Source organism: Zingiber officinale, chromosome 8A (genome assembly GCF_018446385.1).
Source record: "Zingiber officinale cultivar Zhangliang chromosome 8A, Zo_v1.1, whole genome shotgun sequence".
In the NCBI taxonomy this organism is placed as follows: Eukaryota; Viridiplantae; Streptophyta; class Magnoliopsida; order Zingiberales; family Zingiberaceae; genus Zingiber; species Zingiber officinale.
This window is the reverse complement of record NC_056000.1, coordinates 14,200,950-14,221,770: the sequence shown is the minus strand read 5'-3', so window position 1 is coordinate 14,221,770 and position 20,821 is coordinate 14,200,950. Positions and strand designations below refer to the sequence as shown.

General features: G+C 38.4%; 2 protein-coding genes across 2 annotated transcripts; both read left to right on the top strand.

Annotated features, from left to right (window-relative positions):
• The first annotated feature begins 10,681 nt into the window (after nucleotides 1–10,681).
• On the top strand, nucleotides 10,682–12,584 carry LOC122008391 (gibberellin 2-beta-dioxygenase 1-like). The gene is made up of 3 exons (XM_042564104.1): nucleotides 10,682–11,584; nucleotides 11,666–12,014; nucleotides 12,159–12,584. The coding sequence occupies exons 1-3, from the start codon at nucleotides 11,181–11,183 to the stop codon at nucleotides 12,396–12,398; spliced, it is 993 nt and encodes a 330-aa protein (XP_042420038.1). The 5' UTR covers nucleotides 10,682–11,180; the 3' UTR covers nucleotides 12,399–12,584.
• A 1,515-nt stretch (nucleotides 12,585–14,099) lies between these two features.
• LOC122012620 (mitogen-activated protein kinase 1-like) lies at nucleotides 14,100–20,032 on the top strand. The gene is made up of 6 exons (XM_042569227.1): nucleotides 14,100–14,499; nucleotides 14,670–14,799; nucleotides 17,267–17,404; nucleotides 17,573–17,905; nucleotides 19,114–19,294; nucleotides 19,654–20,032. Exons 1-6 carry the CDS (start codon nucleotides 14,273–14,275, stop codon nucleotides 19,824–19,826), a joined length of 1,182 nt encoding a protein of 393 aa, XP_042425161.1. The 5' UTR covers nucleotides 14,100–14,272; the 3' UTR covers nucleotides 19,827–20,032.
• Nucleotides 20,033–20,821: the final 789 nt, after the last annotated feature.

The window sequence follows — 20,821 nt, the reverse complement described above, 5'->3', positions numbered from 1 at the left end:
TCTTTTGTGCCACTTGGCCCTTCTTCTTGGCCAAATTGGGACACTTGCTCTTGTAGTGCCCACTTTCCCTACACTCAAAACATATTATATGATTTTTATTTTTAATTAAAACATTTATACCTTCTTGTGTAGGGATGGCACTTGCTCCTCCATTTGATATTTCTTGAATTTCGGAGGTGGCACCAACTTCTTCTTCTTCACTTGACCCGGATGTAGAAGCTTCTCCTTCTTCTTGATCCGGCGTCACCAAGAATTGCTCCCCCTCAATCCTAGAGGTGGAGGCTTCATCATCTTGAACATGAAACAAGGAGTATGCTCCCTCCTTGTTCCCTTCGGTGCATTCCCTTGAGGATGAGGCTTCTTGGATTTCCTCTTCTTCGGAGGTTGAGCATCTCTCAACCTCGGAGTCCTCCTCTTGGTCTTGCTCCAAAGAGTTACCCTCTCTAGATTCTTCATGATCTTGTACAGTGGAGGGGATCTCTTCATGAAGCTTAGCCAATTTGCTCCAAAGTTCCTTTGCATCTTCAAATTCTCCAATTTTGCAAAGAATGGTGCTTGGCAATAAATTGACCAAAAGCTTGGTCACTTTGTCATTTGCCTCGCACCTTTGGACTTGCTCCGGGCTCCATTTGCTTTTCTTTAGAACTTTGCCCTTTGAATTTCTTGGAGCCTTGAAGCCTTCCATTAGAGAAAACCATTGCTCTATCTCCATCATAAGAAAATTTTCGATTCTTGATTTCCAAGAATCGAAACTCGTAGAAGTGTATGGTGGAGCCACCCTTGTGTCAAATCCAAGCCCATCTTGGAATTGCATCTTGAAGTTGAGCTTGATAAAGTCTTGAACTTGAAGAAATTGCTCCAACTTCTTCACCCTCTAGCTTTTCTTGTTATACTTGACCCTTCCGGCGATGATTCCGGTGAAGAGCGGCCTTGCTCTGATACCACTTGTTATGACCAAAAGTAGCTAGAGGGGGGGTGAATAGCTCTTCGCTTGCCCGTTGCTCGGCGTTGCTTGTTTCTTCGAAGATGTGCAGCGGAAAATACAGAAACAACTCACACAACGCTAACACGGTTGGTTTACTTGGTATCCACCTCACAAGAGGTGACTAGTCCAAGGATCCACACCACGCACGCACCCTCCACTATGAAAACACTCCTTTTCGGTAACTACCGAGGGCGGAGAAGCCCTACAAGACTCAGTACAAGAAAAGAGGGAAAGGATACAAGAAATACAAGCTTACAAGCTTACAATGAGTACAAACCCTAACCCTAGCTTCTCTTCTTGACTTTGATCCGCCTCTTGACTTGGAAACCTTCCAAGATCCTTCAAGAACTGGCGATCTGAGCTTTGAGAGTGCTGTGGAGAAGCTGGCAAGAGCTCTGGAGTGAATCGGTGAAGAGGTGTCGCAGCCATCGCACGCCTGCAGCTATAAACGACGCCAACGGTCGGATCCCGATCGATTCGAATGTTCCCAATCGATCGGGGAGACTTTGGATCGATCCATGGATCGATCCAGAGTGCCTCTGTGCTCTGGGAAAAATGCCTGGATCGATCCACGGATCGATCCAGCGCTTATAGCGCGAAGCAGCCGCGTCCCAATCGATCCACTGATCGATTGGGACATCTGGATCGATCCACGGATCGATCCAGAGGCTTTCTGTTCGCTGGGAGAAGCCTGGATCGATCCACTGATCGATCCAGCTCCTGGATCGATCCCCTGATCGATCCAGCACTTGGTTTTTGCCCAAAACCAAGTCTCAAACCTCCCAAACCAACATCCGGTCAACCTTGACCTGTTGGTATGTCATGCCTAGTATCTAGTCACTCCCTTGACCTGCTAGGACTTCCTCACCAAGTGTCCGGTCAATCCCTTTGACTCACTTGGACTTTTCTCTGTGCCAAGTATCCGGTCAATCCCTTTGACCTACTTGGACTTTTCTTCCATGCCAAGTATCCAGTCAATCCTTTGACCTACTTGGACTTCGCAGTACCAGATGTCCGATCATCCTTGATCCATCTGGATTTCCCTTGCCTGGCTTCACTCACCAGGACTTTCACCTAGCTTCACTCACTAGGGTTTTCCATCTGCCTAGCTTCACTCACTAGGACTTCCTCCTGCCTGGCTTCACTCACCAGGACTTTCATACTGCCTAGCTTCACTCACTAGGACTTTCACCTGGCTTCACTCACCAGGATTTTCCTTCTGCCTAGCTTCACTCACTAGGACTTCCTCCTGCCTGGCTTCACTCACCAGGACTTTCATACTGCCTAGCTTCACTCACTAGGACTTTCACCTGGTTTCACTCACCAGGATTTTCCTTCTGCCTGGCTTCACTCACCAGGACTTTCATTCTGCCTAGCTTCACTCACTAGGACTTCCTTCTGCCTAACATCCCAGTTAGGACTTCCCAGTCAAGTATCCGGTCATCCTTGACCTACTCGACTCTTCTTCAATCAACCTTGCATTGTCAAACATCGAAACCCAAACCAAGACTCAAGCTTGGTCAACCAGGTCAACCTTGACCTGGGGGATGTTGCACCAACAGTATAGACTGCATTAAAGGTAAGCAGACCAACAAGTCAAAGAAAGGTGCCAAGAGGAGTTCTAAATTGTTAGAAATAATTCATACAGACATTTGTAGTCTTGATTTAAAATCATATCGTGACAAGTACTTCATCTCCTTTATTGATGACTTTTCTCGTTACATGTATCTCTACTTATTAGACAGCAAAAGTGAAGCACTTGATGCTTTCAAAAATTTTAAAGCTGAAGTAGAGAAACAATGTGACAAACAAATTAAGATCGTAAGATCTGATAGAGGAGGAGAGTACTATGGTAGATACACTGAGAGTGGACAAGCAACCGGTCCATTTGCAAAGTTTCTTCAAGATTGTGGGATTGTTGCCCAATACACCTTACCTGGTTCTCCAGATCAAAATGGTGTAGCTGAGAGAAGAAACCGAACTTTAATGGACATGGTTAGGAGTATGCTTGCTAGCTCCAAACTTCCTAGGTCCTTATGGACTGAAGCCCTAAAGACGGAGACGTACATATTAAACCGAGTTCCAACCAAAGCTGTCCAAAAGACACCTTTTGAATTGCTTAAAGGTTGGAAACCGAGTTTACGACATCTACGCGTTTGGGGTTGTCCAGCCGAGGTGAGGATTTATAATCCACATGAAAGGAAGTTAGACCCGAGGACCTTAAGTGCATATTTTGTTGGTTATGCCGAAAGATCTAAGGGATATAGATTTTATTGTCCTTCTCACAGCACTAGGTTTGTGGAATCAAGAAATGCCAAATTTCTTGATAATGATTTAATTAGTGGGAGTGATCGTTTTCAAGACCTTGGTCTTGGGAAAGATCATCAAGATACTCAATACTCCACTTCAACTAGTAGACCAATTGTTATAGTTCATAATGCGCCTTGTGTTCATGCGCATATTGAGCAACAGGTCCAAGAGGTTCCACAAACTGCTGATCCAAATTCAGTAGATCCTGAGGTTCAACAAATACCTGAAATTGTTGAACAATTTGTTGAGCAACATGATCCTGCTACACAGGAGAGTGTTGATACAACATTGAGGACTACTAATCCAAATTCAGTAGACTCTGAGGTTCAATAAATACCTAAAATTGTTGAACAATCTGTTGAGCAACATGATCCTGCTACACAGGAGAATGTTGATGTAACATTGAGGAGATCTACTAGGACTAAGAGATCAGCAATTTCTGATGATTATGTTGTGTATCTACAAGAATGTGACTACAATGTTGGAGCCGAAAATGATCCTGAAACGTTTTCACAAGCCATGAGTTCTAATGTCTCTGACTTATGGTACAAAGCCATGAAAGAAGAAATGAATTCTATGGCGTCTAACAAAGTCTGGGATCTTGTCAAGTTGCCTAATGATGCAAAAATCATTGGTTGTAAATGGGTCTTTAAAACTAAGAAAGACTCAAAAGGCAACATTGAGAGACATAAGGCTAGACTTGTTGCCAAAGGATTTATTCAGAGGAAAGGGATAGACTACACGGATACATTTTCTCCTATATCTAAGAAAGACTCATTTCGTGTGATCATGGCATTAGTAGCTCATTTTGATTTAGAGCTGCATCAGATGGATGTGAAAACAACATTTCTCAATGGTGATATAGAGGAAGAAGTTTATATGAAACAACCAGAAGGATTTTCCTCTAGTAGTGGTGAGAATTTAGTCTGCAAGTTAAATAAGTCCATATATGGATTAAAACAAGTCTCTCGTCAATGGTATTTAAAATTTCATGATGTTATTACTTCATTTGGTTTTGAAGAAAATATCATGGATGTTTGTATATACCAGAAGGTTAGTGGGAGCAAAATTTGCTTTCTTGTGCTATATGTGGATGATATTTTGCTAGCGACTAATGATAAGGGTTTGCTATATGAGGTAAAACAATTTCTTTCTAAGAGCTTTGATATGAAGGATATGGGTAACGCATCCTATGTCATTGGCATAAAGATTCATAGAGATAGATCTAGAGGCATTTTGGGTTTGTCTCAAGAGACCTATATCAACAAAGTTCTAGAGAGGTTTCGAATGAAGGACTGTTCACCAAGTGTAGCACCCATTGTGAAAGGTGATAGATTCAATTTGAATCAGTGCCCTAAAAATAAGCTCGAATAGGAACAAATGAAAACCATTCCATATGCTTCAACTGTTGGAAGTCTTATGTATGCTCAGGTCTGTACTAGACCTGACATTGCATTTGTTGTTGGAATGCTTGGGAGATATCAGAGTAATCCAGGTGTTGACCATTGGCGGGCTGCAAAGAAGGTTATGAGATACCTTCAAGGAACCAAGGATTACATGCTCATGTATAGACGGACTGAGAAATTGGAAGTCATTGGATACAGTGACGCAGACTTTGCTGGCTGTATTGATTCACATAAATCAACATCTGGTTATGTGTTTATGTTAGCCGATGGGGCTGTGTCATGGAAAAGTGCCAAGCAGACCTTGATTGCTACTTCCACTATGGAGGCTGAGTTCGTCTCTTGTTTTGAAGCAACCTCGCATGGTGTATGGTTGAAGAGTTTCATATCTGGGCTTAGAGTTGTGGACTCTATTTCAAAGCCTCTGACATTATATTGTGATAATTCAGCTGCTGTATTTATGGCTAAGAACCATCGAAGTGGTAGTCGTAGTAAACATATCGACATTAAGTACTTAGCCATAAGAGAGCGTGTTAAAGAAAAGAAAGTGGTTATTGAACACATAAGCACTGAATTGATGATCGCGGATCCTCTGACAAAGGGCATGCCACCAAAGGGTTTCAGGGATCATGTAGCGCGTATGGGACTTAGTTCCATAATGTAATGTTTTTGTTTCTTTAATGAAACTCTTATTTAGTTTGGATATTTTTCTCTTGAGTTGTATACATATTTATTGTTTGAAAAATATCATTATGTTTGGACCACAATAAACATTGGGTTTATTTTAATTTGGTTTGGGTTGATATTGAGAAGTGTAACATATTGTGATACATGGATGATAATACTCATATTTAGAGGAACTGTCGTCATAATCCATATGTTAATGTTGTTATACAGTGGATATACATAGACCAAGTGGGAGAATGTTGGTTAAATTTTGACTCCATTGACCATGGAACAACCAATCGATTATTGGTCTATGTATTTGGAATGTGAAATGTGAAAACAGTTCCAAAAACTGAAACAGTTCCAAAAACCACTATAACTACTTTCCCTTGCTTCCAAAATTTCGATGATGGCAGAATATTGGAGCATGATATAAATTTGGTCCCTAGTTCCTACTCCTTTCGTGTCTTCTTCTTGAGACAAAGATACACCATTATTTCTTGTGGAGAAAGGGCCGGAAGCATCAAGTTTTGTTGCAGTTGTCTTCCTTGATCAAAACGATGGCGGGAGATATATAGTTTGCAAAATATGTAATGTTTTTACATAACACACTTAATAAAGTAGTCATGTACAACTAGGGATAACAATTGATTGGGTTTAAATTTGATCTGTATTAAATCCGTTTCATTTGGTGTAGATTTAAATCTGGTCAAATAGATTACAGGATGAGTCTAAATACGTTGATGGGATTTAAAAATAGATTCTGGTTATGGGTTTAAAAGAATAATATTTATATTATATAATATAAAATATATAATAATAATAATAATAATCTATTATTGAATTGTATTTTTATTTTTTTAAGTTTAGTGGATGAATTTAAATTCGGATCATTTTTTTAAGTAGGATAAATTTCGAAATTAGCCAAATTCGGCCCAAACTCATGTCGTTGCTATCCCTGCATCGCACTGAACAAATCGCTTGGCGGCTAACTTAGCTTAGGATTAAAAACAATAATTAGGTGAAATAATTAAAGCCTTTGATTAATTTTATTAGGAAAACAAACGGTGGTGGGACTAGCCGACTAGGCAAAATTCGTGTTGTAATGGACCAGATATGAAGTATTAGGTGGGAAAATTAATTAATTAATTGGTCCAGACAGAAATTTAAATTTTGATGGATCTGTCCAACCCATTTTAATAATATTTAAATATTAATAATTAGAATAACATGATATATTTTTGATTTATCTAGATGATCGATAGAATATTTTTATAAGATCAAGTCGGTCATCTGAAGTTCGACGCTATCTGACTTTATTAATTATTTTTTTAGAAAGTAGAAACTGGTTGAAGACAGATTACAAGAGGATAAATACTCTGGTCCATAAAAATTTAAAAATAAATCAGAGGATGAACCATTTATAATTACGGTCGGATTATGATTGAGATCTGATCGTAATTGGTTACATTCTCTCCCTAGGTTTATCGTCCTCCCATGTTATAGTTTAAGTCGGGACGGATGGGCAAAGACCGCTCAGAGGCAGCTGACAGTGGGTCAGTGGTCAAGCAACCTGGCACAGAGCGAGGGGGCGGACTCTGACCACCCATCCTAATCCAAACTATAACCTAGGGGACGGTGAACCTAAGGAGAAATCGTAAACAATTGTGACCAAATCGCGGCCATGATTTTACCATAATTACAAATGATTCATTCCCTGGTCCATTTTTTTTTTGTGAACCAGGAGATCTGGGCTAGGATTACGAGGGGTGTATAGGGTGAATGTAATTATTTTTTACTATAATAAAAAGTAGAAATTGATAATTTAACGGTTAGTTATAAGTTGATCCTATGATTTATCTCCCTTTATATACTTTTGGGGACTGACTGTGAAGGGCATTGGGGCGAGCATAATCTCTCCTTTTGCCACAATAAAAAGTAGAAATTGACATCTGTGCCTTCGGAGCTATAGTGCAACCCTAGGCACCCGCTGTTCGATTCTCAGTTATAACGCACATTTGTAGCGCGAAACCACGTGATACTGCACTTTTAGACTGCCTACCACGAGCGCTTCCCGATTTATTCTGGTGACTTGTGGAAAATAGGTCGGGTCAGTCATTCCAAATTCGGTGTTACCTGATTCATCATTTTTGTCTTCGGGGCTATAGTGCAACAAAAGGACGTCAAGTTATCACACGGGTATCTGTAGTTCGATCTCAAGTTACAACGCATTTGCAAGGATTTTCCTTCAAATGGGCTGCACAATCACAAGATGCCGGTCTTCTGAAATTACCGGCCGTGAGCACTTTCCGATTTATCCTGACTGTCGGTTGAAAACTTTTATAAGATCAGACCGATCACCTTAAGCCTGGTATGCAAAATCACAATCCAAATTATAGGATCACAACGATCCTATGATCGATGCAATAAATCAATCTGGGATAGAATTAGATCGGATTTCGCAATGGAATCGAAACTGAATCAGTGAAATTGTACAGAATCGGTGAAATCGATACGATCTTTAAGTTACAAACGATCTCACCGGTAGCTAGCAACGACGGGTGAGGAGAGCAGCGGCAGTATGATCTCATTAGCGGTTGGCAGCAACGGATGAGGGGAGCACCGATGACGATCATGCGGGTGAGAGGAGCAGTGCCGGTACAATCTCATCGGCCGATCGACAGTTGGCAGCACGCAAGTGAGGGGGCAGTGCCGATAGAATCTCACAGGAGGCGGGTAGCGGTGGGGGTGAGGAGTGCAACGACACATACTGTGCGGGTGAGGGGAGTCATATGCAAGTGCAACACATAAGGTGGGAGTCTGGTGAGCAACCGGTACAGTGAACTTTATGAAGTTAGTTTTTAATTGACGTATTGTTTAATTGATTCAATTAATTCTTAATTTAAATTTTTTTTAAAATCCTAAAAAAATTTATCTCATTAAGATATATATATTTATTTTAAATTTAAAAAATTACAAATAAATTATATTTATTTATTATACATATTTTTAATTATTAATACCATTAATATTAATATTATTAATTTAATTTAATTTATTATAAAGTGAATTTTAAATAAATATCAAATTGATTTAGTATTTATGGATGAATTTGATTATCCTATCCAATACTAAATTAAATTTTATAGATTTTTGTTAGGATATTTTAAGATTTGATCTGACCAATTCGATTTTGACTCTAAATTGATTATGTGAGTATGATCCTACCAACTATGGCCCCAGATTTAGTATTACATGGTTTAACATTTTTAAAAAATTGGTATTCAAAGTTTGATCCCTAATTACGATCAATTTTTAAAGATGTTTCTTCTAAATTGGACGCGTAATTATGAAAAATTAAACTTCTAGAATATATATATATATATATATATATATATATATATATATATATATATATATATATATATATATATATATATATATATATATATATATATATAGTAGAAACTGGTTATGGCTCTGTTCGATGCAAAACAATCAATTTAGCGTATATAAAAAATAAATTAACAACAATCATCTCTTCAAAATAATGAAAAAAAAAAAGAATCTACTACACTTAGTGTGACAACAGCCCGCCACTTTGGTGGGCTAGTAAATTGGTGTTGGTGTTGCACGAGCCCAAGCCCAACAAAAGGGCCGGGTAGGAAATTGATAAGATACCAACTAAACTCCTTTGTTCAATAATAACTGTGAGGTGATTTATCCTTTTTCGACTGTAGAGCGAAGTGCCACTTTACCACCTTTTACTATCAAATAATAATTGTGAGACTAAAACAACAACGTGAGCCAGCATCATCCATGAAGAACAGAGCTGTGGGGTCTCTCGGGCCTCGTCTTGTTGATCCAAAGCATTTTAATTACTTATTTGAACTTCAGGCATTTTATTCAAGGATGCGAGTTTGGCACCTGGCGGTTGACAGTTGGCGGAGGAATATCAATTCCCACGCCGTCCTTTAGTTTTCAAATCCATCCTCACAGGTAAACAGGACAGTAGTGGCAGGCAAGCTTCCACATTTTCGATTCTTCTCGTTTTATAATGAACGCGCAAGAAGCACAGATCGCATTTATAATATATATTATTTCCTAAAGCTGCGACCCATGCATCTTATCCACGACACATTGAGGTTCCAGTGTCTCCAAATCCTCCATTCACTCGCCAAGCTTTACCAATGACAACAAAGGAATCATTAATTCTTGACAATTAATCTGTACGCATACTTTAATATCTCGTGAAATTAAAGCTATCAGTCATCCATCTTACTCGCATCAAGCCCTATCTCACAGCCATGAAATAGTAGATCTAAGTCACATTACAGGTCACTTCTTCCGTTTCTGAACTATTCCGAAGTACACTGGCACTGCTTATTTCCCAACAAAAAGGTTGGTTAAGAAACTCAGTAAGAGATTGAAAGCCTGCCTGCTGCTGTGACTGATGACGAGAACAACAAGTGCAGTATAACTTACCCCTCCTGGATAGGATAAGCTGAGTGGGTGTGAAACATATCGCATCACCTGGAATCAAAAGGGTGGTCCTGTGGGAACAGCAAGTATCTTCAATGATCAAGGGTTCTCAATCCCATCCCATTTACCACCCTCGAAGACTGCAAATAATTGGCCAACTTTAATAAGGACATGAATCGATCCTTATCGGGACATAGAAATATAGAATGGTACCCACACTGACAATTGTATCATCCTCCAATCATAATCCCGCTCAGACTCAGTCACGGAGGGCATCTAGCTGCCCACGTCGGCCTTCCATACGGACCTCAAGATCTCTAACTCCTATTTAGATGAAAATCAAAATTGGAAAAAAATCCCTTTTTTTAATGTTTATTTCATAAAAAGTAGCAGACTATTCACCCTTTTCATCAGTTGTCTATTTCAAAATAATAAAGGACGAAACTAAATTTTGTTTATGCAAATATTTTTCTATCCGAATCGAACTCTCCTCCTCCCTTACTTTTTTTTTTTCTCACGCGGCGTAAGGCGGCCTCTCACGACCTTGCGCCGCCGCCTGACGACCAAGTGTGGGCGGTCACCCTACGTGACCGCCTCGCGTGGTCCTGCGCTGTTGCTTCGTAGATCCTTGCGTCCGTGGGAGCGCGACACGTTCCAATGCCATGGTGGAACCAGGAGTGGTGCGCCAAGACGATCACGACGCTATCAGTCAATTCAGTTTTTCCAACTGTACAAGTTACTGGTGGCATAAGTAAGCGTAATATCACTCAGACGGAGATTGCGATTGTATTTCTGATGCCTGATTTGGACATAAAATGGTGCGTCTTTCACTCTGAATTCTGAAATGCTCCTACTTCCCATTCCTTGCCAGTGTCTGTCTCATTGATTAATTGTTCAATTCACAAAGATTCCTTAGATTAGGCAGAAAAGATGCTTATAGGTGCCCAAAGTAATCTTTTAGTGTTTTCAATGACACAAATTTTGTGGAACAAGGAGATTACGCTCTTGTAGTTTTGCTTCTTATTTTTCTGACGTTTAGCATTTAAGATGCTAATTAAGTTTGATGGAAATCATGTTGGAGTGTAATTAGCATTTGAGATGTTGATTAAGGCGTGAAGTTGAACTTGTGACTCATGTTTTCACTCGTGGATGCGGGGCCATGGCGGTGATGGATTTAACTTTTCATATGCCGACCATGACATTTCAGCATCATAAGTGTCATAGTTAATGATGATTCGACGTCTATATAAGTAGGTAGTAAAGCAAGGGTGCTTGCAAAACGTTGCTCTGTTCTCATCCCCTGAAACAAAAACCTGCTCTGTTTACTCTAAGCCATGGTGGTATTGACAAAGCCATCCCTGGAGCAAGTCTCTCTCCCAACGCCGCACAAACCAAGGAGCTGCTTCTCCGGCATTCCGGTCATCGACATGCTGGAGCCGGGCGCGGAGTCCCTCCTCGTGAAGGCCTGCGAGGAGTTTGGGCTCTTCAAGGTCACCAATCATGGAGTCCCCATGGAGCTCGTTGCCAGGCTAGAAGATGAAGCTGTCAAATTCTTCAGCTTGCCTCAGATGGAGAAGGAGCGTTCCGGCCCCGCAAATCCTTTTGGTTATGGAAACAGGAAAATTGGCGGCAATGGTGATGTGGGTTGGCTGGAGTATCTCCTTTTGGAGGTCACCTCCAAATCCATTTCGCATGCTTCCCTTGCCTTCCTCAAAGAAACTTGCGCGAGATCTTTTTGGTATATTATCAGATTCTTTTCTTTTATAGTTTGCGATCTGTACGGAAAATGAAATCCGATATGTTATTGGTTATTATGCAGCTCTGTTTTGAATGAGTACATACAGGCAATGAGGAGGCTGGCAAGTGAGGTTTTGGAGTTGATGGCTCAAGGCTTGATGATTGAGCCAAGGAACATCTTCAGCAAGGTGGTCATGGACGAGGAGAGTGATTCAGTGCTGAGGCTGAACCATTACCCTCCATGCCCACTGCTGCTGCAAGGGCTCAACGGCACCATGACAGGGTTCGGAGAGCACACTGACCCACAGCTCATCTCAGTGCTGAGGTCAAACAACACCTCGGGGCTGGAAATCTCCTTGAGAGATGGCACCTGGGTCTCCGTCCTCCCTGATACAGAATCCTTCTTCATCAATGTCGGTGATTCCTTGCAGGTAATATCTACATGTCAGTTATAGTCACAAACTGTGCAATATGAGACAGGAAGTAAGGTTTCGCATGGATTTCCTCAAGCTGGCCTTTGAGATTGTATTGCATTCATTGGATGCCAGATGGATCAAAATAATTCTGCCATGCAGGTTCTGACAAATGGGAGATTCAGGAGTGTGAGGCACAGAGTGGTGGCCAATGGATACAAGTCCAGAGTGTCCATGGTCTACTTCGGGGGGCCCCCTTCCAGGGAGAGGTTGGCTCCTCTGCCTCTGCTGATGGGCGAGGGAGAGCAGAGTATGTACAGGGAGTTCACATGGTACGAGTACAAGAGGTGTGCCTACAGGAGCAGGCTGGCAGACAATCGGCTAGAGCAATTTGAGAGCTGAGAAGAAAGCCATGCATGCGATATCGATCGATCGATGGATCGATATGGCCTTGCTTTCAGGATTAACCAAACATATTTTCTTCTACCTGTGAAAATTGTTGTTAATGATGCCGAGATGATAAGATGTGTGTATATATTTATATTATGCACCAAAATGAAATGACATATGGACTTTCTTTTCTATCCTGCACGGTTCGTATAGTTTACGAGATGCAAAATGACAACCGAAATAAAGGCCTGGAGGTGCTAATCACAGACACTGTCTTAAAATAATGAATGTTAGGTTGCATGTCTATTTGTGTTTGTTCAGTGCGAACCAGTCGTTTCCTGTAAGATCAGGTGGTCAAATCTTATACCGTAGTGTAAAATCACGCAACTCCCTTTTATATAATTATATATTGTTTTTTACTTCCGTTTAATTTATTATTAAACCAGCATAAGACAGGATTCAATCTGAAATTTATTATTTTTAATTTTTTAAACCGAATAATTTTAAAAATGAGAGTCGAAATTACCTTTACATATTGATGTAATTGATACACATAAATGTGCTCGATCGTAATAGATTAATTTTATTGTACATTAAGTTTACAGATTGATGATTGACCTATGGGATCTTCAAGTTGTTCCCTCGATTTATTTAATTCTCATAAAATCATTGTGGGGGACATCAACTTTATATTTATATTTATATAAATAATTAATTCCCCTCCAATCCACTTTTTAAAAATATTTTTTTTTTTGCCAAAACAAAAAGTTAAATAGCTAACGTTTTGTCGCGAACTGGAAGCACACATTCACTGTCTATTCAATAAAACATTAAAAAAAATAAACTGATTACTAGTGCGCCCTTGATATTTAATTTGTCTTTAAACTGATTTTATTGGGCCGTTGTCAGTGGACTATGGGCCGTGGGTAACCCGGATATGAACACCCTCTCTCTTCACGAGCGATCCGAATGCTGATGCAGCACAGGTCAGATAATTGTTGGTTTGATGCTTTGATTCCTTGCAGGCTCCAGCTGTTATTTGGTTAGGATTCAACTTACGCGCTTGGTCAGCTTTTGCCTTTTTTTATAGCATGGAGTGCTTTCTGCAGAGCTACTCGATTCTCAGGCATTCCAAATTGCCATTGCCATTTTGCCAACCAACGCCACAAAACAAAATCTTCCTTTAGCACTGTTAATTATATGCCTGCAAAGTGCAGACTGTTGCAGTGATGTCCAGCTCATACACTGCAAATGGTTCTTTCTCTCTTCCTTCAAATAAAAAAGCATCCATTATGAATCTCTCCATCAAATTATTATATATATATTTAAAAAAAAAAAGTCTACACACACACAAACAGTAAGTGGATTAACGAATAATGAAGCAAAAATAATGAGTCAACTTGCAAAGTATGGTTGTTGGTAGTGCACTTGTTGTATACTCAGTCTCCAGTCGTGGTGGGAATTTTTTTTGACCTCAAGAGTGTATTTTTTGGAAGTCAATAAATAGCCAGCTAATTACACATGTTTTTCATGGTATCACAATCCCAATTCCGGCGTTGCTGAAACAATTATGAATATTCGATTCTTAGCTCTTTGTTTCCGGTATGGTTTCTTCGTCTACGGCTTAAAAGAGCATAAATTGTCAAATAAGAAAGACTATTCTTATATGTTTATATTTTAATGAAAATATTATCAAATCGCGATCTATTAATGTTTTGACCGGATGCTGTTATTAATTTAGTTATATAATAATTGTGCGTAAATAAATCTATCGGAGCGAGGAAATCGAAGATCGGGTTAAAAAGCTAAGCTTGGAGAGCGAAAGCAGGCGAAGGGAAAGGGGAGATCGGAACGAGAAGGGTCTCTAGGGCTAGCGAAGGAGCACGATGGAGGACGGAGCTCAGCCGACGGACACCGAGATGATGGAGGCGGGAGCGCAACCTCAGCCGGCTGCCGCGCCCGCCGGGCAGGGTGGCCTCGACAACATCCAGGAGACCCTCAGCCACGGCGGCCGGTTCATCCAGTACAACATATTTGGAAACATCTTCGAGGTTACCTCCAAGTACAAACCCCCAATCATGCCCATCGGCAAGGGAGCCTACGGGATCGTATGGTGAGTTGCGCCCTTCTCCTTTGGGTTTTCCCCTTCGAGATGGCGATACATCGGAATTGGTCTGCGTGAGGGCGATCCTGATTCTGCTTTTCGGGAAACATATTTTTTTTTCTCTTTTACAGAGTTTGCCTGTCTGAATCCTTGTTGCCTTTTCTTTTTATGCGTTATAGCTCGGCTTTGAATTCGGAGACGGGCGAGCAGGTTGCGATAAAGAAGATAGCAAACGCGTTTGATAACAAAATCGATGGGAAGAGGACTTTGCGGGAGATAAAGCTTCTCAGGCACATGGATCATGAAAATGTTAGTTTTTTTACTATGCTTCCTTCGTATCTTTCCTTCGCCTCTGCCCAATTTGCGGGTTCTTTTATATTTTGGCAACTTCCATTTGTGAACTTCGGAGATTAATTGTTAAATTGGAAAATGGCCAGTTGGATGCAAGATGCCAATATTTCTTGTCTCTTTTGGTTTCCATTATTAGTTTAATACTTAATTTAGTTGTTGTTGAGCAAGAAAATCTAGCTATTAGCTTCTTCTTTCCTTGGTGGCGTTAGTTCATATTGTTAGTTAAATAAGTAACTGAATGATCTAAGATAGACAAGTTCTAACAGAACCACGAACCCATTAGTTATGATGACTCTGCTAGTGTTTAAGGGTTCACCGATTTACATTTATTTTTGCCTTTTTGATTTGCTGGATAAAGGAATGACCAGATTTTTTGAATGAAAAAGCAACTGTTCTTGTAAAAGTAAGAATTGTGAACTTTTGACCACGTTTGAACAGCCTAGCCTACAATGCCTATCAACCCCTTTTACTGTTCTGGCGTACACAAAAAGGACGCACTCAGTGTGTATGTTTTAAAAAAAATGCAATTTCTGTTGATATCACCATGTTCGATTATTAAATAATAAATGGTAGGGGAATTTTGGTCAAACACATAATAGATGGTATAGAATATTCAGACTCAAGAATTAATAGCTAGGAGATATTTGAAGTTCTTCCTTTTTTAGTAACTTTTCAATATTGTAAAGAGCAGGGAGACGGCTATGGGAGTTATAATCGAGTAGATTGAAACTGAACTAAGTTTATAGTTATTTTGTTAAAAAGGAACCCAGTGAGATTTGTTGTGCTATTAGGATCTTTTTTGTTAGGAACCCAGTGAGATTTGTTGTGCTATTAGGATCTTTTTTGTAAATTTCTAATACTAGTCTCCTATAACATAATTTATCATAAAAGTTAAAAAGGAAAGCTGGAGGTTAGCCTCTATCCTGTTTCTCCATCTCTATTCTAGAGTTTAGGATTGTACAATTTGAACCTCTGAACAATGAGCTGGCATTTTGTACTGAGGTATTAATCAATAATAATTTACTTCAATTGTTTGCAAGTTGTGTCTGAAAGACATTTTTGCACCAACTTGAGGGACACTACTGTAATGAAAATGAGTTGAGTGAAATTTGTTATTTATCAGGGACACGTTTTTTTTTTTTTAATATTAGTAGATAATCTAGGGTGAATTTGTCTTATGCTACACCATATTGGGGGGTAGTATTGTAATAAAGAGAATAACCTGAGTGAATCTGTTATTTGATTAGTTACCTTTTTAATTTTTTGATATTAATATTTGATAAGATAATTTAGGGTGGAATATGGGATTTTAACTAAGCTGTTTTTTCCCTTCTCCATCTATTCTGTTGTTCTGTTTCTTATCTCAACTTTGAATTTCAATTATCGAAATGCCAGTTGTATTTCTTACGAAAGCTAATAGATTTATTTAATTGTTTTTTCTTTTAAATGTTAAATATAGGTCATAATTAGGTGTCATGGTTGATGTACAGAAGTACTAACTTTGCTCTTGTTTGCTGGTATTACATGTTAAGGCAAAAGAAAAATTAGAAAATTAATTTGAAGTAGTTTCTTGACTCTGGAAATAGCCTCTTGTAAAAAATAGGGTAAGGTTGCGTACAATGGATCCTTCCCCGGGACCTTGCATAGGGGAAGCTTCATGCACCGGGCTGCCTTTTTTTTTTTAGTTTCTTAAATGACTGTGATTTTAGCTAAGGTACACTTAGTTTGAAAATCCACTTAGACAGGCTATATAATGGTCCTTTTATTGGCATTCAATGTTGATAAGTTGTTCATGGAAGAGGGCTAGTAACATAATTGGAATCAGTACATGGTTCAGATTGGTAAATCAGACTTTATGAAGAAATTCAAATTATTGTTATGATAAACTATGCAATAATTTATTAGATAAGATTGGTTTGTGCTAATTTTTTAACAGAAAATTTTCAAAATATTTTTATGATAACTGTAGCTATATGGGTTGGTGAAACAATGATATTTGCAAATTTTCAGAAGATCTTATTTTCATTACACGGCAATACATTCTTGTTTCTACAGATTAATGTGTCATCTTTGTACTATAATATGTTACCAACTTCAAATGCTATGTCAATGCTTTACAGCCAACTGCTTTAATTCTGTCAAATTGAATGGGATGATTCTTCCCTGTATTGCCAATAGTATTAGCTTTGGGAAGTAAATGTATGTGCTCAGGAGGAAGTAAATATATGTGCTTAGGAAATCACTTTGTTTTGTTAGACAACAGAAAAATCATACAACTGCATCCAGGAAAACCTGATGGTTCTTTTATTTAGAATCCTATTTTATTTTTTAAATGACATGTTGCATCAGCTCTAATAAGAATCAGCAATTAGTTCACAAAAAGTTGGATCTTTTCATCAGGGTAATATTTTTATGTAAATTACAGATTGTTGCAATCAGAGATATAATACCACCTCCTGCACGGAACACATTCAATGATGTCTACATTGCTTATGAGTTGATGGACACAGATCTGCATCAAATTATTCGCTCAAATCAGGCTCTTTCTGAGGAGCATTGCCAGGTTCTGGTTTCTAATTATGTAATTGGAATATGCATATTTACTGTCCACAATTTGTAAAACTAATTGTCTAACAACCTACCTGTTTTCTCAATATTAAAACTCAGATACAGTATTCATTGTTGACTGCTTAAATTGTCCAATGGTTTGTTCTGTTTTCTTTCCCTACAGTATTTCCTTTATCAGATTCTTCGGGGGCTAAAGTACATACATTCAGCAAATGTTCTTCACAGAGATTTGAAACCAAGCAATCTCCTCTTAAATGCCAACTGTGATCTGAAAATTTGTGACTTTGGGCTTGCTCGGACTACCTCGGAAACTGATTTTATGACAGAATATGTTGTTACAAGATGGTATCGAGCTCCAGAGCTGTTGTTGAATTCTTCAGAATATACTGCAGCAATTGATGTCTGGTCTGTTGGTTGTATCTTCATGGAACTGATGGACCGGAAGCCTCTATTTCCTGGAAGGGATCATGTGCATCAACTAAGGTTATTGATGGAGGTACAATCTTTGAGCCTAAAATTTGTTTGTAATCCACCTTCTAAATAATTTCTAGCGTTTGTAGTTAACTCATGCTTGTTTACATTGAAAAGAGTAACATTACATTTATTTGTCATATTAACGATTCATCCTTACACAGTTCATTGGTACGCTAAGATCGATATAGCTTCCTAGCTGAACTCAAGTAGTTTGCTGGCCCTTTACAGTTTGAAATCATGGTTTTTTGTTTTGTTTGTTTTTCATTTTGTATATGTATGTATGTCAGTGGCCAATACTTGAAATTGAAAATATCAGACTTTTAGTTTTTATTAATTTCTCCCACAATTGATTTGATTCATGATTTTGTTAGCTTTTTGATGGTAGCCGACAGGTATTTATCTTACTAAATCATCTGTTTGATCATTATCAAAAGCTAATAGAAGCTATAGGACAAGAAGAACGGTGCCTATTTTTTCCCCGAGTTTCTTGAATTCACTCTTACATGAACTATATTAAGTACTTGAGATCTGGAAAATTAGTTATTGTTGAGTATACTCTATTAAGCACTTGCCATTTCAGCTTCAGTTAGTTATCTGTTTTCCAAATTTTTTACATCTTTGATTGCTGCAAAGTCTCTCCAAAGCTTCAATTGGATTTACTAATGTTCTAGTGTTGGCAATGTCTCAATCTGTCTATGTATGGAAGCCCAGTCATTTGTGGCATGCAAGTGGAAAGCCAAACCTACTCAAATCCTAATCTACATGAAGTTTGATTTTTTTTTCAGTTTCTATGGCTTTTTCTTTCTCTTATGATCTTTTTGGTCTCATCTTTTTATGATTTGTTATATATAGGGTTTTAATGAAATTAGATATAACCAAGTTCAATTACTGTAAAGGAACTTTTTGAGTTATTTTGATCTGATATGTCTTGCTACGTTTGCATCATTAACATGGTTTTGTTGGCATGAAACTTAATCCAACAAAATCCTACTCAAATTAGATCCTTTTCATAAGCTTTGATTGGATTTTGGGTTTAGATTGAAAAATTATGGCCTTCGGGATTTAGGATTGATTCCCCAAAGCCAGACCCAACCCTTGACAATCCTAAAATTTATTGTCACTTTAATGTTCATTACCTTCATTTTGGAGGAATATTTTGCTGCATTGCATGTTATTTGCTGGTTTACACCGACATTTGATCTTTGTTTTGAATTTCCTCACTCGATGCAGCTTATTGGCACTCCAGATGAGACCGAATTGGATTTCCTGAATGAGAATGCAAGAAGATACATAAGTCAACTTCCTCGTCATCCAAAACAGTCCTTGCCTGAAAAATTTCCACATGTTAATCGTACAGCTATTGATCTCGTTGAAAAGATGCTAACATTTGATCCTAGGAAGAGAATAACCGGTATCTTTTATATTTTACCTGTTTTCTTTCACTAAAATTTTTTTAAGTTTAGTCATTCATGATTTCAAAACTTTTCCATTTATGATGAGTTTTGTATTTTGACACTTTTTATTGTTAAAACAATGATTCGTTTAATGAGGGCGCTAACAGATATTTAGATTATCTAGATACAACTCTGAATGGGAACTCATGTTAGTTTGTATGTGGGAAACTAAAAGAAATGCAAGGGAATACATTGGAAGTTTAATACAGAATGCGGTTTGAACATATGTTTTTGGCTACACCTCAATTAGAGAAATTTCACAATCTATTGTTTGAACATTGAAAGTTGATTGTTGACTTTTATCTACTATTGGCAGTTGAAGAAGCTCTATCACACCCTTACCTAGCATCTTTGCACGACAGCAGCGATGAACCAGTGTGCATGATGCCCTTCAGTTTCGACTTTGAGCAGCATGCACTTTCTGAAGAACAGATGAAAGAGCTCATCTACCGTGAGGCCCTTGCATTCAACCCCGAGTATCAGCAATGAATACGATCTTAGTCCTCTTTATTAGCGCATTGAACTTTTAGTCTGTGTAAACGAAGTTATTTGTATTGTATGGCACTATCTCTGATTTCTCAGTGTATATACCTATGTGCCAGGTAGTGCTACTTGCCATCTGTATCTCCATAACGCTGGAACTTGTTGATTCTCAGGGTGGTGGTAATACGGAAGCTTCTGATTAATTGGATTCACTTGTCAGTTGTCACATGGTTTGCCAGTAAGTTCGTTGACAAAATAAACAAAGTGGTGTATTTTTTGGTTTCTAATTCCAATGAAAAAAACTTGTCTGGTGTTTGTTACTTATGGCTTGATAATTCTACGCATGAGCAGTTAAGTTGCTGATTGCAGCCTCTTCACTTCACACTTGGGGTTATTTCTTGTGTTCATTTTGCTCGCAGTTGCCATAGTCTACGTGACCTAGCGTTCGGCGGTGGCCGTAGTCTGACGTGGAGCATTTCTTGTTCGATCTGATTTTTTTTTTTTTACACGGGGTCCACCGAGATTGCGACAAGGGTGGATACCGGAAGTCCGGAACCATGGAGATTGGAGCGGTATGTGACAGAGCGCGTGCAAGCCACATTAATGGAACTGGTAGATGCTACTATTCTCCAAATGTTTATAGGCTCTAGTTCCATATCACTCTTTGGATATTTTATTATTTAAAAATTTTAAATTTTATAATAAAATATTTTATAAATTAAATATTTATAAATTTTATTTATTAAATATTTCTCAAATATCTTAACTTTACCATCAAATAGTCCACCAATCAAATATTTATGAATTTCAAAATTATTTTATTAACTTATATCTAATTTTACATTTAAATAAAATCAATATATATTTTTTAATATATTTAGTCTATTAGTTATCCATAAATAATTTTACTTAATATTTATTATTCAATATAATTATTTTAATATTAATATTTTATTTAAACGGAAACAATACAACATCGGACGTACACATTTTTAAAAAAA

What these genes read in the sequence shown, in the direction of transcription:
- LOC122008391 (XM_042564104.1), top strand. Translation starts at nt 11,181, where the DNA reads ATGGTGGTATTGACAAAGCCATCCCTGGAGCAAGTCTCTCTCCCAACG. An exon ending in ACTTGCGCGAGATCTTTTTG is followed by an intron (nt 11,585 to 11,665) that starts GTATATTATCAG and finishes GTTATTATGCAG; the next exon opens with CTCTGTTTTGAATGAGTACA. An exon ending in ATGTCGGTGATTCCTTGCAG is followed by an intron (nt 12,015 to 12,158) that starts GTAATATCTACA and finishes TCTGCCATGCAG; the next exon opens with GTTCTGACAAATGGGAGATT.
- LOC122012620 (XM_042569227.1), top strand. Translation starts at nt 14,273, where the DNA reads ATGGAGGACGGAGCTCAGCCGACGGACACCGAGATGATGGAGGCGGGA. An exon ending in AACTAAGGTTATTGATGGAG is followed by an intron (nt 17,906 to 19,113) that starts GTACAATCTTTG and finishes CACTCGATGCAG; the next exon opens with CTTATTGGCACTCCAGATGA. An exon ending in TCCTAGGAAGAGAATAACCG is followed by an intron (nt 19,295 to 19,653) that starts GTATCTTTTATA and finishes TACTATTGGCAG; the next exon opens with TTGAAGAAGCTCTATCACAC.